This window comes from Heliangelus exortis, chromosome 10 (genome assembly GCF_036169615.1).
Source record: "Heliangelus exortis chromosome 10, bHelExo1.hap1, whole genome shotgun sequence".
NCBI classification, from domain to species: Eukaryota; Metazoa; Chordata; class Aves; order Apodiformes; family Trochilidae; genus Heliangelus; species Heliangelus exortis.
The window spans coordinates 323,554-343,934 of record NC_092431.1 but is presented as its reverse complement, the minus strand read 5'-3'; the positions used below and the strand labels follow the sequence as shown (position 1 = coordinate 343,934).

Here is a 20,381-nt window from a genome sequence, read left to right as displayed (position 1 = left end):
ATGGAGATCCCCAGCACCCCCCAGGCCCCCTGAGCACCCCGTAACCCCCCCAACACCCGCTGCAGTCCCTCGCCAGGGGGCTGGGACATGTGTCCCCTCCCCAGACTGGGACATCCTCTGCCCGAATCCCCCCCTCCGGCCCCCCAGCCATTTGTGTCCCCAGCCGTGCGCCCCCCGTGCTTTGCCCCCACTTTGGGCCATACCCCCCTCCAGCCGTGCCCCCCCCCATCCTCAGTCCCCCCTTTGGGCCGTGCCCCCCCCTCCCCTGTCCCGTCCCGTCCCGTCCCGTCCCGTCCCGTCCCGCCCCCCGCCCCTCCCCTTCCCTCCCGCCCGCCGCTCCCTGTTATTTTTCGAATATAAATAGGGGCGGCCGCAGCGCGCGCCCAGACGGGACCCCCCCAACTCCCCTTCTCAGCCACCCCCCCTCCCCCCCTACACCCCCCCTTTTAAGCCCCCCTTCAAGCCCCCCTTCCCCCCCCCCCAGCCTCAGGCAGTGCGGGTCCCGTTCCCGGAGAGCAGGGGCTTCATTAACACTTTAATTAATGGAGCGCTTGATTCCGTCCTGCAGCCGCGTGGCGGGGCAGGGGGGGGCCTCGGCCCCCCCAGCGCTGTCCCCCGTCACCGGGTCCCCTGTCACCACCTTGGCGCTGGACATGGGAAACCTGGCGGGGCTGGGCAGGTGAGTGGGGACGGGGGGCGACTTGGGGTGGGGGCGGGAGGTTGCCCCCCGCGTGGTTCCTGCTGGCCCCGGGGACAGGGGACACTCACTCGTGGCCCAAGGGGTGCTGCCCCCCGGGGGTGTCACCCTGCCATGGGGAGGGGGCTGTTAAGGCGTTTTGGGTCCCCCCCGGTAGCCCCCGTCCCGGAAGGGTGAGGGTCCCCCGGGGTGACCCCTCTTCTGTGCTCCCTGCAGCCACTGGGACACCCCAAAGCGGGGGGTGCCCGGGCTGTCCCCCCCCGGCTCCTCCCGCGGCTCCGTCTCTTCCGAGTCCTCGGACGCGGGTGAGTGAGGGGCAGACCCCCCCCCTCGACACCCCCCGGGCGTGGGGACATGAGGAGGGGGGTCTTCTGGTGGGGAAGGGGTGGGGGGGGGTCGAGCGGCTGGGAGGCCGGGGGGAGGGGGGAGATGAGATTGGGTCTGGGGGTCAGGGGAGGAGCCCCCCCCGCCCCCTTCCTTGTCCTCCGGCTGTGGACCCCCCCCTGCGGGGTCCCTGGTGGGGGTGACATGGGACATGGGGGCTGCCAGGAGCGGTGCCACCCCCCCTTCGCGTGATGGGTGGGGGGTGAGGGCCCCTCCTGAGCCACCGGCCCTGTCCCCCTCCCCAGCTGAGCCGGGGGGAGGCCCAGGCGGGATGTGGGGGGGGAAAAGAAGGAGCGGGTCCTGGCGTGGCTGAGTCCCCAGAGGGTCCCAAATCCCCACGGCCCCCGTGCCACCACTGTCCCTTGTCCCCACAGGAGTGGGGCTGGACTCCCCCACGCAGGACCTGGCGACGCTGGAGGAAGTGTGAGTGTCCCCGTGTCCCCCCCGGTGTCCCCCCGGGCAGCTGTGCGGGTGAATGGGTACCCGTGCACAGATGGTGGCAGCTGTGTGGCTGGGGACACGCCTGTCCCCCGCGCAGGGCCATATGGCCCCGCACAGCGTCCCCGCGTCCCCGGTGTCCCCAATTTACATACAGGTGGAGAGCGGCTGCTGCTTTGTCCGGGTCTGCGAGGAGGGGGAGGGAAGCGGGGGGGGGAGGGTCCTGGACCACCCTGGTGTGTGTGTCCCCCCTCCCCAGCCCCACTTTGGGGTCCCGAGGGGGTTAACTCTTTGTGGGGCTGAACGTCCCAGCTGGGGGCTGCTGGGGGGGCTCAGGAGGGGCTGGGGAGGACAAGGGGGGGGGATGGAGCCCCCTCCCCCCCAACCCCACTGTCCTCTCCCCACAGCTTCGAGAAAGCCATCCTGGAGTCTGGGAGGGTGCTCAGAGAGTAAGTGACAGCACCCTGTCCCCATCCCCAGACCCCAGAAACCGAGCTGTCCCCATCCCCGTCCCCAGGCTGGATCAGGCCGTGGCTGTTGCTTTGTGCCTGGGGTCCCTGGGGACCTGTGACACTCTGGGGACATCTCCCCCCTCCGTGAGGGGACAGGGGGGGCTGTGCCACCTCTCCCATCCCGCCCTCTCCCCACAGGGACAAGCTCCCCATCCGGAGGATCCACTCGCTGCCGGTGAGCCCCGGGGGCTCTGCAGGGTTTGGGGAGGGGGGGACGGGGGCTGTGCAGCCCCTCTGACCCCCCCTCAACCCCCTGCCCCACAGCCGCGGCTCCATGGGGCCAGCCCGGTCCTGAGGAACATCTCCCACTGCAGGGAATTCAACGGGAGCGAGTGCAGGGCCGGGGGGCAGCCCCGGGAGAAGGTGAGGGGGGAGCAGCGAGGCTGGGGGGGGGCGGGGAGGGGCACTGTGGGTTGGGAGGGGTGCTCACCCCCTGAGCCCCCTCCCCACAGGAGGGGTTTGTCTTCAAGAAGCCGCTGAGGCCGTGCAGCCGGGGGCCCCCCAACCAGGGGGCTGCAGGGAAAGACCCCCAGGGAGCCATGGATGAGCTGCTGGTGAGAGGGGCTGGGGGGGGGGACTGAGAGGGGCTGGGGGGGGGCACTGAGAGGGGCTGGGGGGGGCCTGAGGGAGGCTGGGGGTGCGGGGTTTCTCGGGGGGGCTCTGCAGAGGGTGCGGTCCTGCTGCTCAGACCTCCCCAGTTGTCCTGGAGATCCATGGATGGGGGGCAGGGGGGGGTGTGGGGGGGCTGACCCCACTGGTGAGCTGTGGGCTGGGTGTGCCCCCCCAGTTTGACACCCCCGAGAAGGAAAATGTCCCCGAGGCCATCGTGCTGTGCCGGAGCTCCCTGACCTCCTCCGTGTCTGAGGAAGAAGACGATGGCTTCATGGAGATCCTGGATGAGGAGGAGATGAAGGTGGGGGGGGATTGATCCCTGGGGGGTCCATCCCTGCCGGGGGGGTGGGGAGCAGCCGGGGGGGGACACACTCAGCCCCTTCTCCCCCTGTCCTGCAGAGCGAAGCCCCCGTGCCTTCCGGGCTGCAGACCCTGCTGACCGCCCCGCTGGTCGGGACCCAGGAGGCAGAACTGGTACCAGGGGAGGGGGCACTGGGGGGCTGGGGGGGGGGGGGAGGTGGAGCCCCAGGCCCCCCCCAGAAGCGGGGGTCGGGATGGATGGAGCCCCCCCCCCATCCCAACAGGGGGATGTGGCCAAGGGATGAGGAGCAGGGGGGGGCTTTGGGCTCATCCTGGGTGGTGCGTGGCCACCAGAGGTGGCATCATGGGGGAGGGGGGGGGACACGGGACCCCCAGGCAGTGACAGGGGCTCTGCTCCCCCCCTGCAGTGTCCCCCCCAGCCTGGCAAGCGCCGGCAGCTCTTCCGCTCGCCCTCCCTGCCCAGCACCATCATCCGACCCATCCTGAAACGGATCGAGCGGCCCCGGGACAGGGACAGGGACAGGGACACCCCCGTCAAAACCAAGCGGCGGAGGAGCGTGGCCAGCAGCTCCGGACAGGAGGTGGCCACCGAGCCCGTGAGTCAGGGGGGGAGGCTCCGGGGTTTGTCCCGGGATGGGCTGGAGTTGGGGGGGACACAGGGGGATGGGGGGGAACAGAGAGGAAGAAGGGTGTCACGGGTGGGTGTGGGGGACACAGGGGTGTCACAGGTGGGTGTGGGGGACACACAGGTGTCACGGGTGGGTGTGGGGGGCACAGGGGTGTCACGGGTGGGTGTCTCAGCAGAAGGAGCGGGTGCTGCTGCGCTCCAAGTCCTTCAGCCAGGAGGAGATGGAGAAGCTGTTGGCCAATGACCAGCGGGAGCTGATCGGGGGACTTCTCCAAGGTGGGTGTGGGTGTCTGTGGGGGGGTCCTGAACCCAAAGCAGGGACAGGGTTGGGGGGGGGGGGGCACTGTGGGTGCAGCAGCCCCGTGCTGGAGCCCAAACTTTGTCCCCAAGTAAGTGCCAGGGGGACTTGGGGCTGTGACCTCCCCACCCGCAGAGCCCCAGGGTTGGGGGAAGAGTGGGTGATAGCCCCTGCCCCCCTGGGGGGGGTCTCCCTTGAGGACGGGGGGTCCTGACCCCCCCATGCCCTCTCCTCCAGGCATACCTGCTGCAGACAGTGGAGGGGAAGCACCAGGACCTCAAGTACATCTCCCCCGAGATGGTGAGGGAGCAGCAGCCCCTCTGGGGGGTGGGATCCACCTGCCTGGTGCCCCCTCAGCACTGGGTGACGCCCGTGTCCCCCCCGTGTCCCCCCCGTGTCCCCCCGTGTCCCCGCAGATGGTGGCAGTGCTGACGGGGCAGTTCAGCGGCAGCATCGGGAGCTGTGTTATCGTGGACTGCCGGTACCCCTACGAGTATGAGGGGGGGCACATCAAGGTGAGGGGGGCTGGGGGCTCCTGGGGGGGACGCACCCGACCCCCCAGGGTTGCTGAGCCCTAAGGCGGGAGGGAGGCTGAGGGCACCTCGGTCCCCGGGGTGGTGCAGGGGGCAGGGTCCTGAGCCCCCCACCCGGCCCGAGGGAGGGGAAGGGGGGGTCTGAAGGTGCCCCCCGCCCCGTGCCCCCCCCCCCAGGGTGCTGTGAATCTGCCCCTGGAGCGGGATGTGGAGGAGTTCCTGCTGCGGGAGCCCATCGTGCCCCCCGACTCCAGCAAGAGGGTGATCCTCATCTTCCACTGCGAGTTCTCCTCCGAGCGGGGGCCCAGGATGTGAGTGCTGGGGGGGCTGCAGGGGGGGGTGGGGGTCTCTCCCCCCCTGGGCCAGGTGCCACTCCTGTCCCCATGTCCCCCAGGTGCCGCTTTGTCCGGGAGAAGGACCGTGCCTGCAATGAGTACCCCCACCTCCACTACCCCGAGCTCTACGTCCTCAAGGGGGGGTACCGGGAGTTCTTTCCCCAGTACCAGGTGAGCCCCCCCCTCATTTAACCCCCTGTGGGGTGGGGGGGTCCCTGGCAGAGGGTGGATCCCCCTGCCCAGCCCCTGGGGATGCTCTCAGCAGGGTGGGACCTCCAAGGAGGAGGAGGAGGGGGGCTCTGTGGGTTTTGGGGGGTTCTGATGGGCCCGGGGACCCCCCCCCCCAGACCCACTGCGAGCCCCAGGACTATCGGCCCATGCACCACGAGGACTTCAAGGAGGATCTGAGGAGGTTCCGGCTCAAGAGCCGCACCTGGGCCGGGGAGCGCAGCAAGCGGGGGCTCCACAGCCGCCCCCAGGACTTCTGAGGGTTCCTTGGGGACCCCCCTGCTCCTTGGGGACCCCCCCGACACCCCTCACCCCTCCCCTGGGCACCAGCGCTGGCCTCGCTGGGGGGGCAGCAGGACCTCAAAAAAAGGGTAAAAATGGGTTTAGGTTTTACCCTGAAAGGTGCTGGGGGGGGGGTCACTGCCCAGCTCAGGCTTCCTCGGGGAGGGGGGATCCGGTGCCCCCCCCTTGCAGGCTGGGGTGGGGGCTCTGCCAGCTCATGGTGTCTGTCCTGAAATCCCGGGGGGGCAGGGGGGGTCTGGGGTTTAATGAGCAGAAAGCACTTAACCCCCCAGCCCAGCCCCTTCTCTGGGGGGGTGGCAGAGGGGGGGGGGGAACCCTGGGGGTGCCCTCTGGGACAGCCCCCCCTCTGCCCGCAGTGGGTGGGGGCTCCTTGGGTTATGTTTTAGTACCCCCAGTTTTATTTAAGCAGTTTATCTCCTCTGAAGGCAGCTGTGGGTGAGGGGGGGTGTGTGTGTGTGTGTGCCCCCCCCGGGTGCTGATTTCTGTTAATTTTTTGAGTTTTGATGAATAACTGCTTCAGGAGGAGAACAAACACGTGTCCCTGCTCTAGGGGAGGGGGGGGAACAGGGGTGGGTGCCCCCTGCCCAGCCCATGGAGGGGGGAACAGGCGGGGGGGGCCGTGGTGTCATGGGGGGGGTGGGGGGGGGACACAGACAGCGTGACCCCATCCATGGTGTCCCTCTGGAGGGGGGGGGCAGAGGGTCCCCAGCTAGGGGGGGATCCCCGGAGTGAGGGGAGCGCAGGCCCTGGGTGTGTCCCCAGGGCGGCCCCGTCACCCCCCGGGGTGCTCCTGCCCTCCCCGTCACACTGTCCCTATCACACTGTCCCTGTCACACTGTCCCTATCACACTGTTCCTATCGCACCGTCCCTGTCCCCCCCTCCCCGGGGTGACAATGTCCCCATGGGACCCCCCCAGCCCCGCAGCACTTCCGCCTTTAGCTCCACCCCCCCATTCCCTCTCCACCAATCAGCGCGCCGCCTCCCTCGCCGTGCCCAATCGCAACCCCGCGCCGCCTCACGTGCAGGGGGCGGGCACCGCTCACCCCGCCCCTTCCCCTCAGCCACCAATCGCCGCCGCCCCCTCCCTTCCCTATTGGCCAATCGCCGCGCAGCCCCCGCGCCCCGCTGACCAATCGGAGCGGTGGGGCCGGGGGTGCCGCGGTTGCCATGGTGAGGGCGTTCCTGCTGCTGGCGCTGGGCGGGCCGGGACCCCCCGGCACCCACCCCCCCCCGGGACCCCCCGGCACCCCCCCCTGCCGCCTGCTCTACGCCCGCACCTTCCGGAACCCCCCCGGGAACCCCCCGGAGAGCCCCGAGCGGCAGCGCCTCCGCCGCAAGGAGCAGCTCCTGGCCGTGGGCAGGTACCGGGACCCCCGCACACACCTGGGGGGCAGCTCGGCGGGACCCCCACGGGACCCCCGAGACCGAGACACCTCCCCACGGGACCCCCGGGGTTGGGACGCTCCCAGACGGTACCCCAGGACCAGAACTCCCTCCCACGGGACCCCCGAGGCCGGGACCCCACCCCCCCCCCCTCCATGGGACCCCTTTCCTGAGGGTCTGGGGTCGATGGGGCACCTGGGACCGGGACCCCTCCTCCCCCACCCCTCACCCAGGACCCCCAGAGCCCGGACCCCCTTCCCCTGGATGGAAGGGTTTGGGGGGTGGGACACCCCATTCTTCCGAGGACTGGGGGGGCAGGGCAGGGCTCGGCGGGACCCCCAGATATTGAGCGGGTGGGGGTCTTAGCCCGAGGGTCTCCCCTTTTTTCTCCTCCAGGCAGGTGGCTTCCCAGTGCCAGCTCCTTCAGGCAGCATCGGGACGCTCGCCCCCTCCTCACCCCCTTCCCGAGGGGTCTTTGTCTCTCCAGGAAGCCCCGGGGGGGGTTTTCCAGCTGCCCCCCGGGGACCTTTTCCCCCAGCGCACGCGGGTGACCTGGCTCTCCTTCCTGGCTCTGGCTTTTGCCTTGATTTGTGACCCCGAAGAAAACCTCTCCCTGGCTGAAATCACCCTCCGCCGCCTCGCCCCCCGCCTCATGGTCGCCCTGAGGGTCCTGGGCTCCGGGGCCGAGGTTTTGCTCCGCCCAGACGCGGCTGATGGGCTCCTGGATCATCTCCTCCCCCAGGGGCAGATGATGTTCCTCAACCAAGGGCTCCTCCAGGCTCTGGATCGGGAGCTGGGACGGAAAACCTCGCAGTGAGGAAGGGGAGAGGTGTTGGGGATGGAATAAAGAGCCGGGAGCCGGGCAGGAGGAGCTGTGGAATCCCTTATTACCCCTCCAGATCCTCCTGGGCAGCGGGAGCTCCCTCCCTCAAACCCCCCCTGGAGCTGGGGTGGTGCCACCTTCCTCGCCACGGGTGGTGGCACCACGGAGATGTTATAAAGAGGGGGGGGCTTGTGCTGAACCCCCTGACACCCCCAGGGGGCCCCAAGGTGCTGGGGGGGTCACACCCCCTCCCACGTCAGGACCTCGGGTTCGGGGTTCCCCATCGGGGGGATTCGGGGATCCCCGGTGGGAGAGCTGTGGGCAGTGGAGGTCCCCCCCCTCCGCTGGGGGGGATACGGCCGGAGAGGGGGGGTCTGTCACCTGGGAACCCCGGTGGGGACTCAGCTGGGGGTGTGCCCAGGTGACACTCAGACAGGGTGGGTGTCCCCTCCCGGGGTGCCCGGTGGGGGGGTCCCAGCGCCCCCTCCCACCACGCTGTCAGGGCGAGGGGACAGATCTGTCCCTCTGCCACCCTCAGAGTGCTTTGTTCGGTGCCACCAATGGTCCCCGGGGCGGGCAGGGCAGGGGGGGACGGATCCAAGCAGGGGGCGAGAGGCAGCGGGCTGCAGGGGGAGCCCTTTAATTGGGGTGGGGGCAGCGTGGTGAGACCAGCGGGGGGGGCGAGGGCCCCGGTGGCACTGCGGTGGCATCCTGGTGACATCCTGGTGACATCCTGGAGCCACGACGCTCGGGGGGGGGGCCTCAGGGGGGGCTCAGGACCCTCTTGCAGACCCAGGGGAAGGAGAAGTTGCAGTTGTGGTCGTTCCAGAGCCCGTTGCCCACCGGGTGGATCTGGGCACACATCTCCTGTCCCCAGGGACCGTGGTCACGGCTGTCCGGCTGCCCACGGCGCCCAGAAACTGCGGGGGGGGGTCAGGGGGTGGTGTTTGTGGGGGGGGTGGGGGTGTCTGTGGGTGCTGTTCCCCAGCAGAACCCCCCCAGACCCCCCTCACCTCTGGGCCAGGCTGTAGGGGGTTCCATCCACCCAGCGCCAGGTGCCCCCGGAGCCCTGGGAGGTCAGCCCGATCCAATAGGTACCTGGACCCACTTCCTGGGCCAGGAAGTCCTGGGGGACACAGAGGGACACGGGGGGACAGAGGGAGACACAGGAGTATGGGATGGGGACACGGGGGGACAGAGAGGGTCACAGGGGTACGGGGGGACACGGGGGGACAGGCAGGGTGTGGCAGGCAGGGATGTCCCGCAGCAGCAGGAGGTGTCCGTGTCACCCACCTGCTCCTCGGGGCTGGTGACAGAAGCCAGGTGGCAGTGCCAGGCCCTGCAGGCTCGCTCTGCGTCCCCCCAGTCCTTGTGGTCCCTCGAGAAGAAGTAGAGGGTCCCACGGTGATAGCGCCAGCCCAGCCCCAGCCCCTGGAGCCACCTGCCTGGGGACACGGCGTGGGGACATGGTGTGGGGACACGGCGCGGGGGACACCCAGGGGTGGCTGTCACCCCCTAACCCCCCGCAGGGACCTTACCGAGCTGATCCTTCCGAATCTGAGCCGCTGTCAGAATGTCACAAGAGCTCCAGGGACCTGCCCAGGGTCAGGCAGGGGGCTGGCAGTGGGGTGCCCACCCCCCCGGGATGGGGACAGGGGATAGGGACTGGGGACAGGGGCAGGGGACATGGCCAGGGGACAGGGGCAGGGGACAGGAGCTGGGGACAGGAATGGGGACAGGGACAGGGTGGCAGACAGGGGCTGGGGACAGGGACAGGGGCGAGGGACAGAGGTAAGGAGCTGGGGACAGGGGGGCAGAGGTTGGGGACAGGGACTGCAGGCAGGGTCTGGGGACATGGGACGGGCATAGGACGGGTTGGGGACAGGAGGAGGGGGACACAGGACAGGGGATGGGGTCTCGGGGTCAGCCCCGGGGTCCCCTCACCGTGGGGGTCCAGCAGCAGAGGGGTCCCCGCAGCCTCCAGCTGTGCCCGCACTGCCCGCAGCTCTGCCTGACCCTGCAGGTCTGGGGGGGCAGGGGCAGGGGGGGGTCAGCACCCTGGGGGGGGATGGGATGGGGACCCCTCCCCAGGACCCTCGGGGACACTTACGGAGGATGAGGAGGGTGACCAGGGGGGTCCCCAGCAGCAGCAGCAGCACTCCCGTGCCCATCACCAGCACCCAGCCCCGGGGACACCGGGGCACCCCGGCTGTGGAGAGGAGATGGGGGGACCCTGAGCTGGGGTCAGCACCCCCGGGGACCCCCAGAGGGGACAGAGGGGTTAAAGGGACCCTGATCCCCCCCCCGGGGTCCCCAACCTTACCTGAGGGGGGCCTGGGGGGGGGGGTAGCAGATCTGCAGGGTCTCATACACGTCCGGGCCCACTGCTGCCATCCCGGGGCAGAGGGGGAACCGGGTCAGAAAGGGAACCGGGTCAGAAAGGGAACCGGGCTGCCGGGCACCCAGGCAGATTGTGGGTGGGTTGTGGGTGGGTTGTGGGTTCCTGGCACCAGGCACAGCGTCACACATGTCCCCAGCTGGCATGGGATGGGGACAACCCCCTCGGTGCCCCCCAGATGCTGACCTGATGGACCCGGTGGTGGCATCAGAGCCTACCCAGGGCAGAGCCCCAAAGAGGGGGGGTCTGTGCCTGCCCCCTGGGGGTCTGCACAGCTGTGGGGTCAATTGTCCCAGTCCCCTCCCTTGCCCACAAGCCCCCAGCACCTCCTTTTTAAAGCCATTTTCCCATTTAATTGCCCTTTTCCTCAGTGAAGTCTCTGCAGAGCTTGGAAGAGTCTTACAGGGGGACCTTGGGCACCATCCCCGCATGGGGCCCCCAGAGCCTGAGGAGCATCCCTGTCCTGTTCCCCGTGCCCTGCGCCCTGTCCCACAGGTTTAGGCAGCTCTGCCAGGGCAGGGAGCTCCTGAGGGCTCCTCCCCATCCTCAGATCCCCTGGTGCCCATCACCACCCCGGGATGGTGAGCCCAGGGGGGATGTGGTTGGGGTGAGTCAGGGCTGAGATCCCCGGGAGCCCAGAGGGTGCTGGGGAAGTGTCTGGAAGAAGAGGGAAGGGTCAGGGTCAGGAAGGAAGCTGAGTGCAGGCTGGGTTGCACAAGGGGTGACTCAGAGCAGGAGGGTCCCAGCAGGAGCATGGAGCCCATGGCACAGCTCCAGGAAGGGTGATCCCAACGGGTTCCTTCCAACTCCAGAGCTCAGGGCTCTTCCCCTCCCGACTCTGAACTCCCCAGGGTCACAGTGATGTGTGGGACACCGGGGACACTCCCTGATGAAGACTTTTTTACTCAAACCTGGTGTCTTTCCCATCTCTTTATCCACAGGCTGTGCCAGGAGGCTGAGGCTGCTCCCAGCCCCGGGGTCTGCCGGGATCCTTCACCCGCAGAAATCATGGAAAGGCTCCCAGGGACCTTTTCATCCTTCTGTAACCTTTCCTTGGTTCCTGAGGGATTCCTTTCTAAAGGTGTCACCTCAGAGCCCGGGGTCAGTTTGGGGGCAGAAGGAGGAGACTGAGGGCTGGAGAGTGTCCAGAGAAGGGAATGGAGCTGGGGAAGGGGCTGGAGAACTTGTGAGGGCCCTGGGGGTGCTGATCCTGGAGCAGAGGAGGCTGAGGGGAGAGCTTCTGGCTCTCTGCAACCCCCTGAGAGGAGGTTGGAGCCACGGGGGGTCGGGCTCTGATCCCAGGGAACAAGGGATGGGACAAGAGGAACTTTTGGCCCCAAGTTGTGCCCATGCCTGGAGGGGCTGGGGATGTGGGGATGGGGGACACAGACTCCATGGTCCCGGAGCCCTTTTCCCTCCATCATTCCCCTCTCAAAATGGCGGCTCCTGCCTGCCCGCATCCAACATGGCTGCCGCGGGGCGCTGGCAGTGACGTCATCGCCCAACGCCGCCTCGCTCTCCAAGATGGCCGCGTCCTGCCCGCCGCGTCGCGCGTTGCCCTGACCCGAGATGGCGGAAGGCGGAGCGGGCGGCGCTCTGCGCCCTCTTCTAAGATGGCGATCGTGGCTTCGGCCGTAGCGCAAATGCCCCGGTGCGCGGCGGGCGGAGGGGCGGGACGGGAGAAAGCGAAAGGGGCGGCGGGAGCGGAACGGCGGCGGGAGCGGGGCCCAGCCCGGCGGGAGGCGGCGGGACAGACGAGACCCCTGCGGGCACAGCGCCCCCTGGCGGCCCGGGGGAGGCGGCGGGGGGGTCCCCCCGAGCGGGGCTGCGGGGAGCGGGGAGCCGGGACCCCCCCCCTGCCCCGGGGACCATGTCCCGGCTGGAGGCGGTGGCCAACGTGGCACTGAGGGTGCCCGGGCTGGCACTGCTGGACCTGCTGTACCGATGGGACACGGCGGCCATCGGCCACCTCCTCCCGCACCGCCCCCCCGCCGCAGCCCCGCTCCTGCCGGAGACCGCCCTGCGCGGCCTCTACGGCCTCGGTGAGGGCTGCGGGGACACCGGGGGACACGAGGGGACACCCCGGGGGACAGGCAGGGACACCCCAGAGGGTGGACAGGATGGGGACACCTCGGGAGAGAGGCTGGGGACACCTGGGGGTGGTGGGGACACTCTAGGGATGGCCGTGTCTGGGGACATGGGGTGCCCACCGCTGGGGACAGCCTGGGGTGAGCAGGATAAGGACACGAGGGGACACACTGGGGACTTAGGGGGACACCGGATGGCATGGCCATGCTGGGGACATGGGGGTAAATCCCAAGGGATAATCAGGGTGGGGACACCCCCAGGGATGAACAGGTTTGGGTCACAGTGGGGACATCCAGAAAGGTCACCAGGGTGGGGACATGGTGGGAGCATGCGAGGAAAGGACAGCTCAGGGACATCAAGGGATGGCCAGGTTGGGGACACAGTGGGGACATTCCAAGGCATGGACAGGCTGGGGACACAAGGGGACACCCTGAAGGTGACCGTGCTGGGGACAAGAGGGGACACCCCGGGGCCAGCGAGCTGCGTCCCCAGCCCTGTGTGCCCTCAGCCACCTTTTGTCCTCCCTGGTGCCAAGGGCAGTGACAGCCGTGTCACCAGTGGGGGGTGGGTGTCACCCCTGCCCTGTCCCCTCCCTCCCCCCAGGTCACCTGCTGTCCCTGGTGGTTCTGGTGCTGCCGGTACCGGCACTGGTCCAGCTCTATCTCCACCTCCTGACCGCGCTGCTGCTCGCCGCGGGACACACGGCAGCCAGGTGGGGACACAGGGGGGACAGGGGACACCGTGGGGTGCGGGGGGGTGGCCGGGGTCTCAGCTGTCTCCCTGCAGGGATTACATCCTCCAGGAGCTGGGGTCCAGCTGCCAGGGCACTGTGTACGGTGACACCGCGGCGCTGGGACGTGCCACCACCCTGCTGGCAGGTGAGACGGGGGGTGACAGCCCCCCCGAGGTGTCCCCTCCCGTGCTGAGCTGTCACCCAGGGCTGTGATGGGTGGTGGTGGCAGCTGAGATGGGTCACTGCCCCCGCTCAGAGCTGAGCCAGGGGGGTGGTGGCTGTCCCTGGGGTGTGCCCTCGTGACCCCAACCTCTCCATCCCTTGGAGTGTCCCCACGTGTCCCCAGCCTGCTCTGCCCATGCCTTGGGAACCCCCTCGTGTTCTGGGGGGCCCAGGGACACACAGGGGGTTGTCCCCCTTGCCCAGATGTCCCTGTCCCCCCCAGGCCAGCTCTGTCTCTGGGCTCTCTGTGTGCTGCTGCTGCGGAGCCGCCGCCCGTGGCTGTTGGGGACCCCCCTGGTTCCGGTGCTGGCCCGGCTCGGGGGGGTCCCTCCCCACGCCCTGCCCCCTCTCCACGCCGTGGCTGCCGGGCTGGCTGGGCTGCAGGGGGTCCTTGTCCTGGGGTCACACCTCCTGCTGCCCCTCCGCATGGCTGCCACTGCCACCAGGGAGCTGGCCCAGGTCAGGGGGAGCCTGATGGGGAGGGGGCTGTGGAGGGGGGATGTGTTATGGGGGGCTGTGGGGTGGGGGGAATGAGGGGAAGGGGGCTGTGGGGTGGGGGGTCCCAGGCTGAGCCCAGCTGGATGCAGGGCCAGCAGCAGGGATGTCCCCAAACCCCCCCCCATCAGCCCCCTGAGTGTGTCCCCTCCTGCAGTCACTGGAGCTGTCCCGGCTGGTGGCCCTGGGGATGTCCCTCTGGGGACAGTTGGCCATCCCCCTCCTCTTCCTCGTCTTCTGGCTCATCCTCTTCTCCCTGCGGCTCATCTCCCTCCTGGCCCCCAGCGACGGCCCCACGGCCCCCCAGGGCCTCCTCTTCCTCCTCCTCAGCAGGTGGGGACCCTCCAGCCCCCCACTACCCCATTTATAGCCCATTCCCAGCCCATTCCCAGCCCTTTCCCAGCCCATCCCAGCCCCTGTCTCCTGTTCCCTGCAGTGCTGCTGAGTGCTGCAGCTCCCCCTACTCCCTGCTGGGTCTCACCTTCACCACCTCCTACCTGGCCCTGGGGGTCCTCACCCTCTGCAAGTTCTGCCTGCAGGGCATGGACGCCTTCCACAACGGGAACGTCATGCACCGGTGGGACACGGGGGACACGGGGGACACGGGTGGCTGGGGGGACCAGGGGGGGAACACAGGTGGCCGGGGGAGACACAGGTGACTGAGGGGGACGCGGGTGGCCAGTTGGCATGGGTGGGGACCCCTCCTCTCAGCCCTGTGTCCCAGCAGAGGTGGGGAGGATGGGGATGTCCCCATGGGGTGCCACACGGTGAGGCCACCAACCTGACATTTGTCCCTCCCTCTGCCCCTGTCAGGGGGGTGACAGAGGGGGTGACACTGCTGCTGCTGGCGCTGCAGACGGGGCTGCTGGACCTGCAGGTCCTCCAGAGGACCTTCCTCCTCAGCATCATCCTCTTCATCGTGGTCACCTCCACCCTGCAGTCCATGATTGAGATCACGGATCCCATCCTGCTGGCACTGGGGGCCTCCCGCAACAGGTACTGGGGGTCCTGTCCCCTCTGCAGGGGGGACACTGGGGGACACTGAACTCCCCTTCAGCACCAGGGCAGCTCCGAGCCCAGTCAGCAGAGTCCCCTCGCCACTGGTAGTGGCCAGTGGCTGGTGGCCAGTGGCCAGTGGCTGGTGGCCCCCTGTCCTGTCGCCCATTTCCCACCCCCAGCAGGGCAGAGCCAGGGTGGCTCCTCGGGGCTCCCTTGGCCTCAGGTCCCAGCTGCCTGTTTTGGGGCAGCAGTGGGGCTGTTGGGGGGGTGGGAGCGTGGGGTGCAGGGGACACACGGGGTCCTGCTGAGCTGTCCCTCCCGTAGGAGCCCCTGGAAGCATTTCCGTGGGGTCAGCATGTGCCTCTTCCTGCTGCTCTTCCCTTGCTTCATGGCCTACAAGATCGCCCACCTCTTCCACCTGGATTTCTGGCTGCTCATCCTGGTCTCCAGCTGCATGCTCACCTCCCTGCAGGTACAGGGGCACCCTGGGGTGGGCTTCCCATCCCCCCACCCTGCCCTGGCTCTGGGGGAGAGGGGGTGGCTGTGGGGTTGTCCATCCAGGCTTCAGGAAATCCTTGGCCACCGTATCCCAAGCGTTCTCTGGAAAATAAACTGTTTGCTGCTGGCGTGGGCTGGTGGCTGTGTGGCTGGGTGAGGAGCTGCCTGATGGACAGGGCCAGGAGGGGGTGGTGGTTGGAGCTAAGTCTGGTTGGTGGCCTGTCACCAGCGGTGTCACCCGGGGCTGAGGATCTGGGCCAGGTCTCTTTATCCTTCATCAGGACGAGGGGATCGAGTGCAGGTGACATGGAACTGGGTGGAAGGGTCCTGGGGGGCAGGAAGGACCTGGACAGGCTGGGCCCATGGGCCAAGGCCATGTGAGCTTCAACAAGGACAAGTGCCAGGTCCTGAGCTTGGGTCATGACCCTTCCCTGAAAGGGGACATCCTGATGGAGTCCCTGTCACCCCCAGGGGGGTCCCAGGCCCTGGAGATGTGGTGCTGAGGGACACGGGGTGGGGGTGCTGGGAGCAGGGTCAGACTCCATAAGGGCTTTTCCCACCCAAACCCCCTTCTGTTCGGTGGGCGTGGGGGTGCCATCTGGCCCTGGCTGTGGTCACCACCGTGCTGTCCTGCCAGGTGATGGGCACCCTCTTCATCTACGCCCTCTTCATGGTGGAGCTGGTGCAGGAGGCGCCTCTGGAGCGGATGGATGAGATCATTACTGGGTGAAGGCCGTCAGCCGGGTGCTGGAGTTCCTGGTGGCCCTGAGCGTGGTGGGGTACGGCTCCTGGGAGTCCCTTTTTGGGGAGTGGAGCTGGCTGGGGGCCTCGGTCATCATCATCCACTCCTACTTCAACGTCTGGCTGCGGGCCCAGGCGGGCTGGAGGAGCTTCCTGCTGCGCAGACACGCTGCCCAGAGCCTCAGCGCCTTGCCCAGGGCCACTGCCAGCCACCTGCGGGACCACGACGACATCTGTGCCATCTGCTTCCAGGTCAGACCCCTCCCCGCGCCTCCTGGGGGGACCCCCGCGCCGTGCCCGCCCGCGGGGTGACATCTGCCCCCTCCCGCAGGACATGGAGGTGGCACTCGTCACCCCCTGCGCTCACATCTTCCACGCCTCCTGCCTGCGCAAGTGGCTCTACGTGCAGGACACTTGTCCCATGTGCCACCGCCGAGTGACACCGGCGGCTGCCGGGACAGACCCCCCCGGGGCTGGGGGGGACAGCGGAGGGGACGAGGGGCAGAAGGATGGAGAAGCCACCACCGGCCCGGAGGGGACAGAGCTGCCCGCTGGGCACAGCGTGGGCTCCAGCCACAGAGACCTCGATCCCCCCGACCCTGCTCGTCCCCAGGAGGTGGCAGGAGGAGCTGGGGCTGTGCTGCAGCCCCCAGGAGACCCCCACCCCCAGGACACGCAGCCCCTGTGCCCCCCGCCCTCCTGCCCAGACCCTCCTGCCAGCCCCGAGCTCCACGCTGGGGACAACGGGGACTGTCACAGTGGCCACCACCCCTCCTAGCACCCAACTGAGCCCCTGCTGCCAGGGTCACCTCTGCGGGGGCATCTCGGCAGGGACAGGGGCTGGGGACCCCCTGTGGCACTGGTGTCCCCAAATGCCAGCATCCCCAAGGACTCTTTTTGCAATAAAGCCAGAGCTGAAGTGGCCGGGATGGTGACCGTGCCAGGATGGTGACACTGCTGTGACAATGCCAGGATGGTGGCCCATGGCAATGGCCTGTGATGTGATGGTGGCCCATGGCAGTGGCCTGTGGCAGGACAGTGGCCTCGTGCTGTGATAGTGGCCTGTGACAGTGCTGTGTTGGTGGCCCTGGCTCCATCAGCTGGCACAGCTGATGTGTCGGGGGGCTTGGGGTGGTCCTGGGGGGTGGCCTGAGCTTGGGATGGGTCTGGAATGGGGTGGCATTGGTTTGGTGACATCAGCCCTGCCCGAGGTCCCCATCCTCTCCTGCTCATCCCACCCTCCCAGGAGGGGTCCCGGGGGCCCTATCCCAGCTGCAGGGGGGTCCCCACCTCCCCACTCTGGCAGGACCCCAGCAGCATGGGTGCTGCCTGCAGGGGGGGTGCCCAGGGCGGGGGTCCCTGGGGAGGCAGTAAATGGGCCTCAGCCCCACCCTGCACTTAACGGGGCACAGGGCTCCCAGGGGACCCCCAGGCTCCATAGGGGCCATTAGCGGGATAGGGGGGGGAACACGGCCCCCCAGGGAACACCCCCCCAGGGAACACCCCAAGGGGTGCAGCGGGGTCACCCTGGGGCATCCCTAGGACACGGTTGGGGTCTCCTCCATGGTTCCCCCCGGGTCCTGCCCCGGGTCTCTCCAGGACATCTCGGGGGGGGGGGGGGTGGATGCCGGGGGTCACTCTGGGGTGGGGGTGGGGTTTGCCCCCGGGGGGTCCCCTCCGCCCCCTCCCCCGGTGCGGCTGTGGCCGCCGGGCCCCTCCGCCGTGGCGGGGAGGGACCGCTCCTCCCCGGAATGATGTCAGCCTGCCCGGCCGCGGCCCCCGCCTCCCCCGGCGGCTCCGGCCCTGCCTCCCCGGGGAGGTGGCGGCGGTGGCGGCATGGCCCGGGCCGCGGGGCGGCGGCGGGGCCGCGGCGGGTGCTGGTGCTGATGGTGCTGGTGGCGGCGGGGGGACGGCGGGGACGGGGGGGGGCGGCGGCGGGGGGGGAGCGGCCCCCAAGGACCCCTGGCGCCCCCCGGCATCGCCCCCACCCCCGCCCGTCCTCTCCTGCTGCTGCTGCCGCTGCCGCCGTCGCCGCCGCCGCCGCCGCCGCCCCCCCGCGCCGCGCCCGCCGCTGCCCGCCCGGTAACGAGACCCCCCCCTCCCCGGGAAACAGCCCCCGCCCCGCGCCTGCCCCCGCCCGCGCCCCTCTCCGGCCTCCTCCATCCCTCTTCCATCCATCCATCCATCCATCCATCCATCCATCCATCCATCCATCCCTGCCTCCCTCATCCCTCCCTCCGCTCCTCCTTAGCTCGCCCCATCCCTCCCTCCATCCCTCCTCTCAGCCTTCCTCCATCCCTCCTTTCATCCCTCCCTCCTCCACTCCTCTAAGCCTTCATCCCTCCCTCTACTCCTCCTCTGCCTTCCTCCATCCCTCCCTCCACTCCTCCTCTCCCTCCATCCCTCCCTCCGCCCCTCTAAATCTTCCTCCCTCCACTCCTCCTCGGTTTTCCCTATCCCTCCCTCAATCCCTCCCTCCAGTCCACTCAACCTCCCTTCATCCCTCCCTCCACTCCTCCTCTCCCTCCCTCCCTCTTTCCCTCCCTCCTTCTCTCTCTCCCTCCCTCCCTCCCTCCCTCCACTCCTCCTCTGCTTTCCCCATTCCTCCCCCCGTCCCCCCCGCCGCCCCCCGCCCCTTTCCCTCCCGGTCCCCGCACTTGGCTCTTGCTCTCCTCCGTCTCCAACTTCTCCGGCCCTGCCTCCTCTTGCCTCCGCCTCCCGACCCCCTCCCCATTCCTCCCCCCCCGAGCCTCCCCCCGGCTCCCGCCCCGCCACCCGCCGCAGATGCCGCTTCCCCGGCGGCCCGGACGGCGGCCCCTGGCACCTGCCCGGTTCTGAGCTCCGGCACTGGGTCCGGGTCCGGGAAGTTGGGGGCCGACCGCTGAGCCCCTGCCTGCCATGTTCTCCGTGCAGGAGGTGCTGCCCCGGGGGGGGCTGCCCATGAAGGAGGAGCCGCTGCCCGCCGGGTTGCCCTCGGTCCGGTGGCTGCAGGGCACCGGCATCCTGGACGCCAGCACCGCCGCTCAGAGGTAAGGGGCTCCGGGGCACCCCGGGATGGGGGGAATCCCGGGTTCTGGGGCACCCCGGGCTGGGGGGGAATCCCGGACTCCGAGGACATCCCGGGTTCTGGGGACATCCCGGGCTCCGGGGACATCCTGGATGCTGTGGGCATCCCAGACACCAGGAGCATCCTGGGTACCACGGGCTTCATGGATATCCCGAGCTCCACGGACATCCTGGGCTCTGCGAACATTCCAAGCTCCATGGACATCTGGAGCTCCATGGACATTCCGGGCTCCGTGGGCACCCCAGGACCCCGCACACCCCCCCACTCTGGCCACCCCCCACCTTGGGATCTCCGGACACCTCTCATGCCCACCCGGTACCCCTGGGACTCCTGGGGACCCCCACCCCTCTGTCCCCTGGGAGTCCTGGGACCCCCTCAAGGTTCGGCGAGGTGCCTGGAGCCCCCCGAGCCCCCCGACACCCTGGCAGTGCCAGGCCCGTTGCTCCATGCTGGGAGGGACAGAGGTGCTGGCATGCCGTTCCATGTCGTGTCGTGCTGTGTCGTGCCATGTCGTGCACCCGCCGGGGTTGGGGTGTGCGGTGGCTTTGTCCAGGGGGGGACAGGAGATGCCCCCCGGTGTAGAGGGGACACGGGCCAGCCGGGCGCTGCCTCCCCTGGGGTGCCCCATGACCTCTGCCCGGCCAGGGACAGCGGATTTGGGGGTCTGGGGGCGATGGGGAGGGGGTGGGGTGTCTCACCTTTGCAGGGAGTCCCGGGACACCCCTGCTCGGTGCTCGGGGTCCCCAGACGCGGTGACAGCCCCCCCGGGGGGGACCGTGGCGGTGCCTGAAACTCTGGGAGCACCCCGGCCCCCCCCCAACCAAGCCATCAAGTTTGGGGACGCTCAGGGGGAGTTGGAAACTGCAGCCACCCCCGGGGGAGGTGGGACAGAAACCACCTTAGGGGACAGCCAGCACCGAGGAGGGGACAGCCCCCACCACGGCCCCAGGAGAGCGGATGGACCGAGGGTCCCCCCGGGGCCCAGGGTGGTGGGAGGGGGCAATGCTGGGGGGGGGACGTCAGGATGGTGCTGTCCCTGTCACTGTGCATCCACGAACTTCCCCGGAGCGGGGCCGGGAGAAAAGGGGGTGAAATCCGGACCCCTCCCACCCAGCCCCGGCTCTGGCAGTGCGGGGAGGGCTGGAACCTCCGCACAGGGCTGGGACCACCACAGCCATCCCCCTCCACTCGCCGTCCCGCCGGGATGGCCGGCAGCTGGCCTGTGCCACACATGTGGGCAGTGACACGCGTGTGGACACGCTCACGGGGTGTCCCACACCCCTCTCCACCCCCAGAGTTGATGGGGGGGGGGTGTCTTGTACCACCACCAGCACCCACAACCCCCCCCAGCATGGGACCCCAGTGGGGGAGCAGGAGGTGAAGGCAGAGGGGGGGCCTGGGATGAACCCACGGGTGGCTCGGGGGTCGGCTTCCCGGGTGGGGTCGGCCTTCCCCGCGTTGGGCAGAGCTGTGCCCCCCCCTCCCCGTGCCCCCGCCCCGCTTTCCTGGCAGAGCCGCCCGCCCGCCCCGCTGCTAGGAAATGCACTGATTGCGGTTAATAATTAATGCCGCGGGGGGGCGGGGGGAGCGGAGTGGAGCCATTACCCCCCCCCCGGGCGGCAGCTCCCTCATCCCCCCCGGGCA

The 20,381-nt window shown here is 69.2% G+C and overlaps 5 protein-coding genes across 15 annotated transcripts in view; 4 read left to right on the top strand and 1 right to left on the bottom strand.

The window, feature by feature from the left end:
• Positions 1 to 457: 457 nt before the first annotated feature.
• On the top strand, positions 458 to 5,417 carry CDC25B (cell division cycle 25B). The gene is given in 17 exon segments (XM_071753087.1): positions 458 to 679; positions 914 to 1,002; positions 1,456 to 1,504; positions 1,927 to 1,968; positions 2,170 to 2,206; positions 2,296 to 2,394; positions 2,484 to 2,585; positions 2,819 to 2,944; positions 3,043 to 3,117; positions 3,372 to 3,560; positions 3,769 to 3,852; positions 3,854 to 3,868; positions 4,128 to 4,190; positions 4,307 to 4,405; positions 4,601 to 4,734; positions 4,818 to 4,929; positions 5,106 to 5,417. Coding segments are annotated over 17 exon segments (1,593 nt in total). The 5' UTR covers positions 458 to 542; the 3' UTR covers positions 5,247 to 5,417.
• Positions 5,418 to 6,408: 991 nt separating this feature from the next.
• Positions 6,409 to 7,538, top strand: AP5S1 (adaptor related protein complex 5 subunit sigma 1). Its single transcript, XM_071752982.1, has 2 exons — positions 6,409 to 6,651; positions 7,070 to 7,538. The coding sequence occupies exons 1-2, from the start codon at positions 6,458 to 6,460 to the stop codon at positions 7,488 to 7,490; spliced, it is 615 nt and encodes a 204-aa protein (XP_071609083.1). The 5' UTR covers positions 6,409 to 6,457; the 3' UTR covers positions 7,491 to 7,538.
• A 582-nt stretch (positions 7,539 to 8,120) lies between these two features.
• On the bottom strand, positions 8,121 to 9,745 carry LOC139800294 (C-type lectin domain family 4 member F-like). Of its 4 annotated transcripts, none has more exons than XM_071753085.1 (6): positions 9,607 to 9,745; positions 9,441 to 9,521; positions 9,035 to 9,061; positions 8,790 to 8,941; positions 8,491 to 8,622; positions 8,121 to 8,396 (listed from the first exon to the last, which is right to left on the bottom strand). In XM_071753085.1, exons 1-5 carry the CDS (start codon positions 9,665 to 9,667, stop codon positions 8,506 to 8,508), a joined length of 438 nt encoding a protein of 145 aa, XP_071609186.1. In that variant the 5' UTR covers positions 9,668 to 9,745; the 3' UTR covers positions 8,121 to 8,396; positions 8,491 to 8,505. The 4 variants fall into 4 exon arrangements, with proteins under 4 accessions (XP_071609186.1, XP_071609183.1, XP_071609184.1 ...); XM_071753082.1 differs by having other exon boundaries at positions 8,121 to 8,416; positions 8,510 to 8,622; XM_071753083.1 differs by lacking the exon at positions 8,491 to 8,622 and having other exon boundaries at positions 8,121 to 8,416.
• Positions 9,746 to 11,563: 1,818 nt separating this feature from the next.
• Positions 11,564 to 16,599, top strand: LOC139800278 (RING finger protein 145-like). The gene is given in 11 exon segments (XM_071753052.1): positions 11,564 to 11,936; positions 12,586 to 12,694; positions 12,769 to 12,860; positions 13,161 to 13,396; positions 13,590 to 13,765; positions 13,869 to 14,009; positions 14,246 to 14,428; positions 14,756 to 14,903; positions 15,567 to 15,645; positions 15,648 to 15,922; positions 16,002 to 16,599. Coding segments are annotated over 11 exon segments (2,058 nt in total). The 5' UTR covers positions 11,564 to 11,764; the 3' UTR covers positions 16,449 to 16,599.
• Positions 16,600 to 17,570: 971 nt separating this feature from the next.
• Positions 17,571 to 20,381, top strand: part of LOC139800280 (transcription factor COE4-like) — a 13,544-nt gene continuing 10,733 nt past the window's right edge. For 2 of the 8 annotated variants that reach the window (XM_071753062.1, XM_071753061.1), the window contains exons 1-2: positions 17,571 to 17,752; positions 18,584 to 18,699. In XM_071753062.1, the coding sequence (XP_071609163.1) occupies positions 18,611 to 18,699 (89 nt within the window). In that variant the 5' untranslated portion in view covers positions 17,571 to 17,752; positions 18,584 to 18,610. Of the gene's footprint in view, positions 17,753 to 18,504; positions 18,700 to 20,381 lie in introns of those variants that run through there. The other 6 variants (XM_071753060.1, XM_071753059.1, XM_071753056.1 and 3 more) reach the window with 3 other exon arrangements.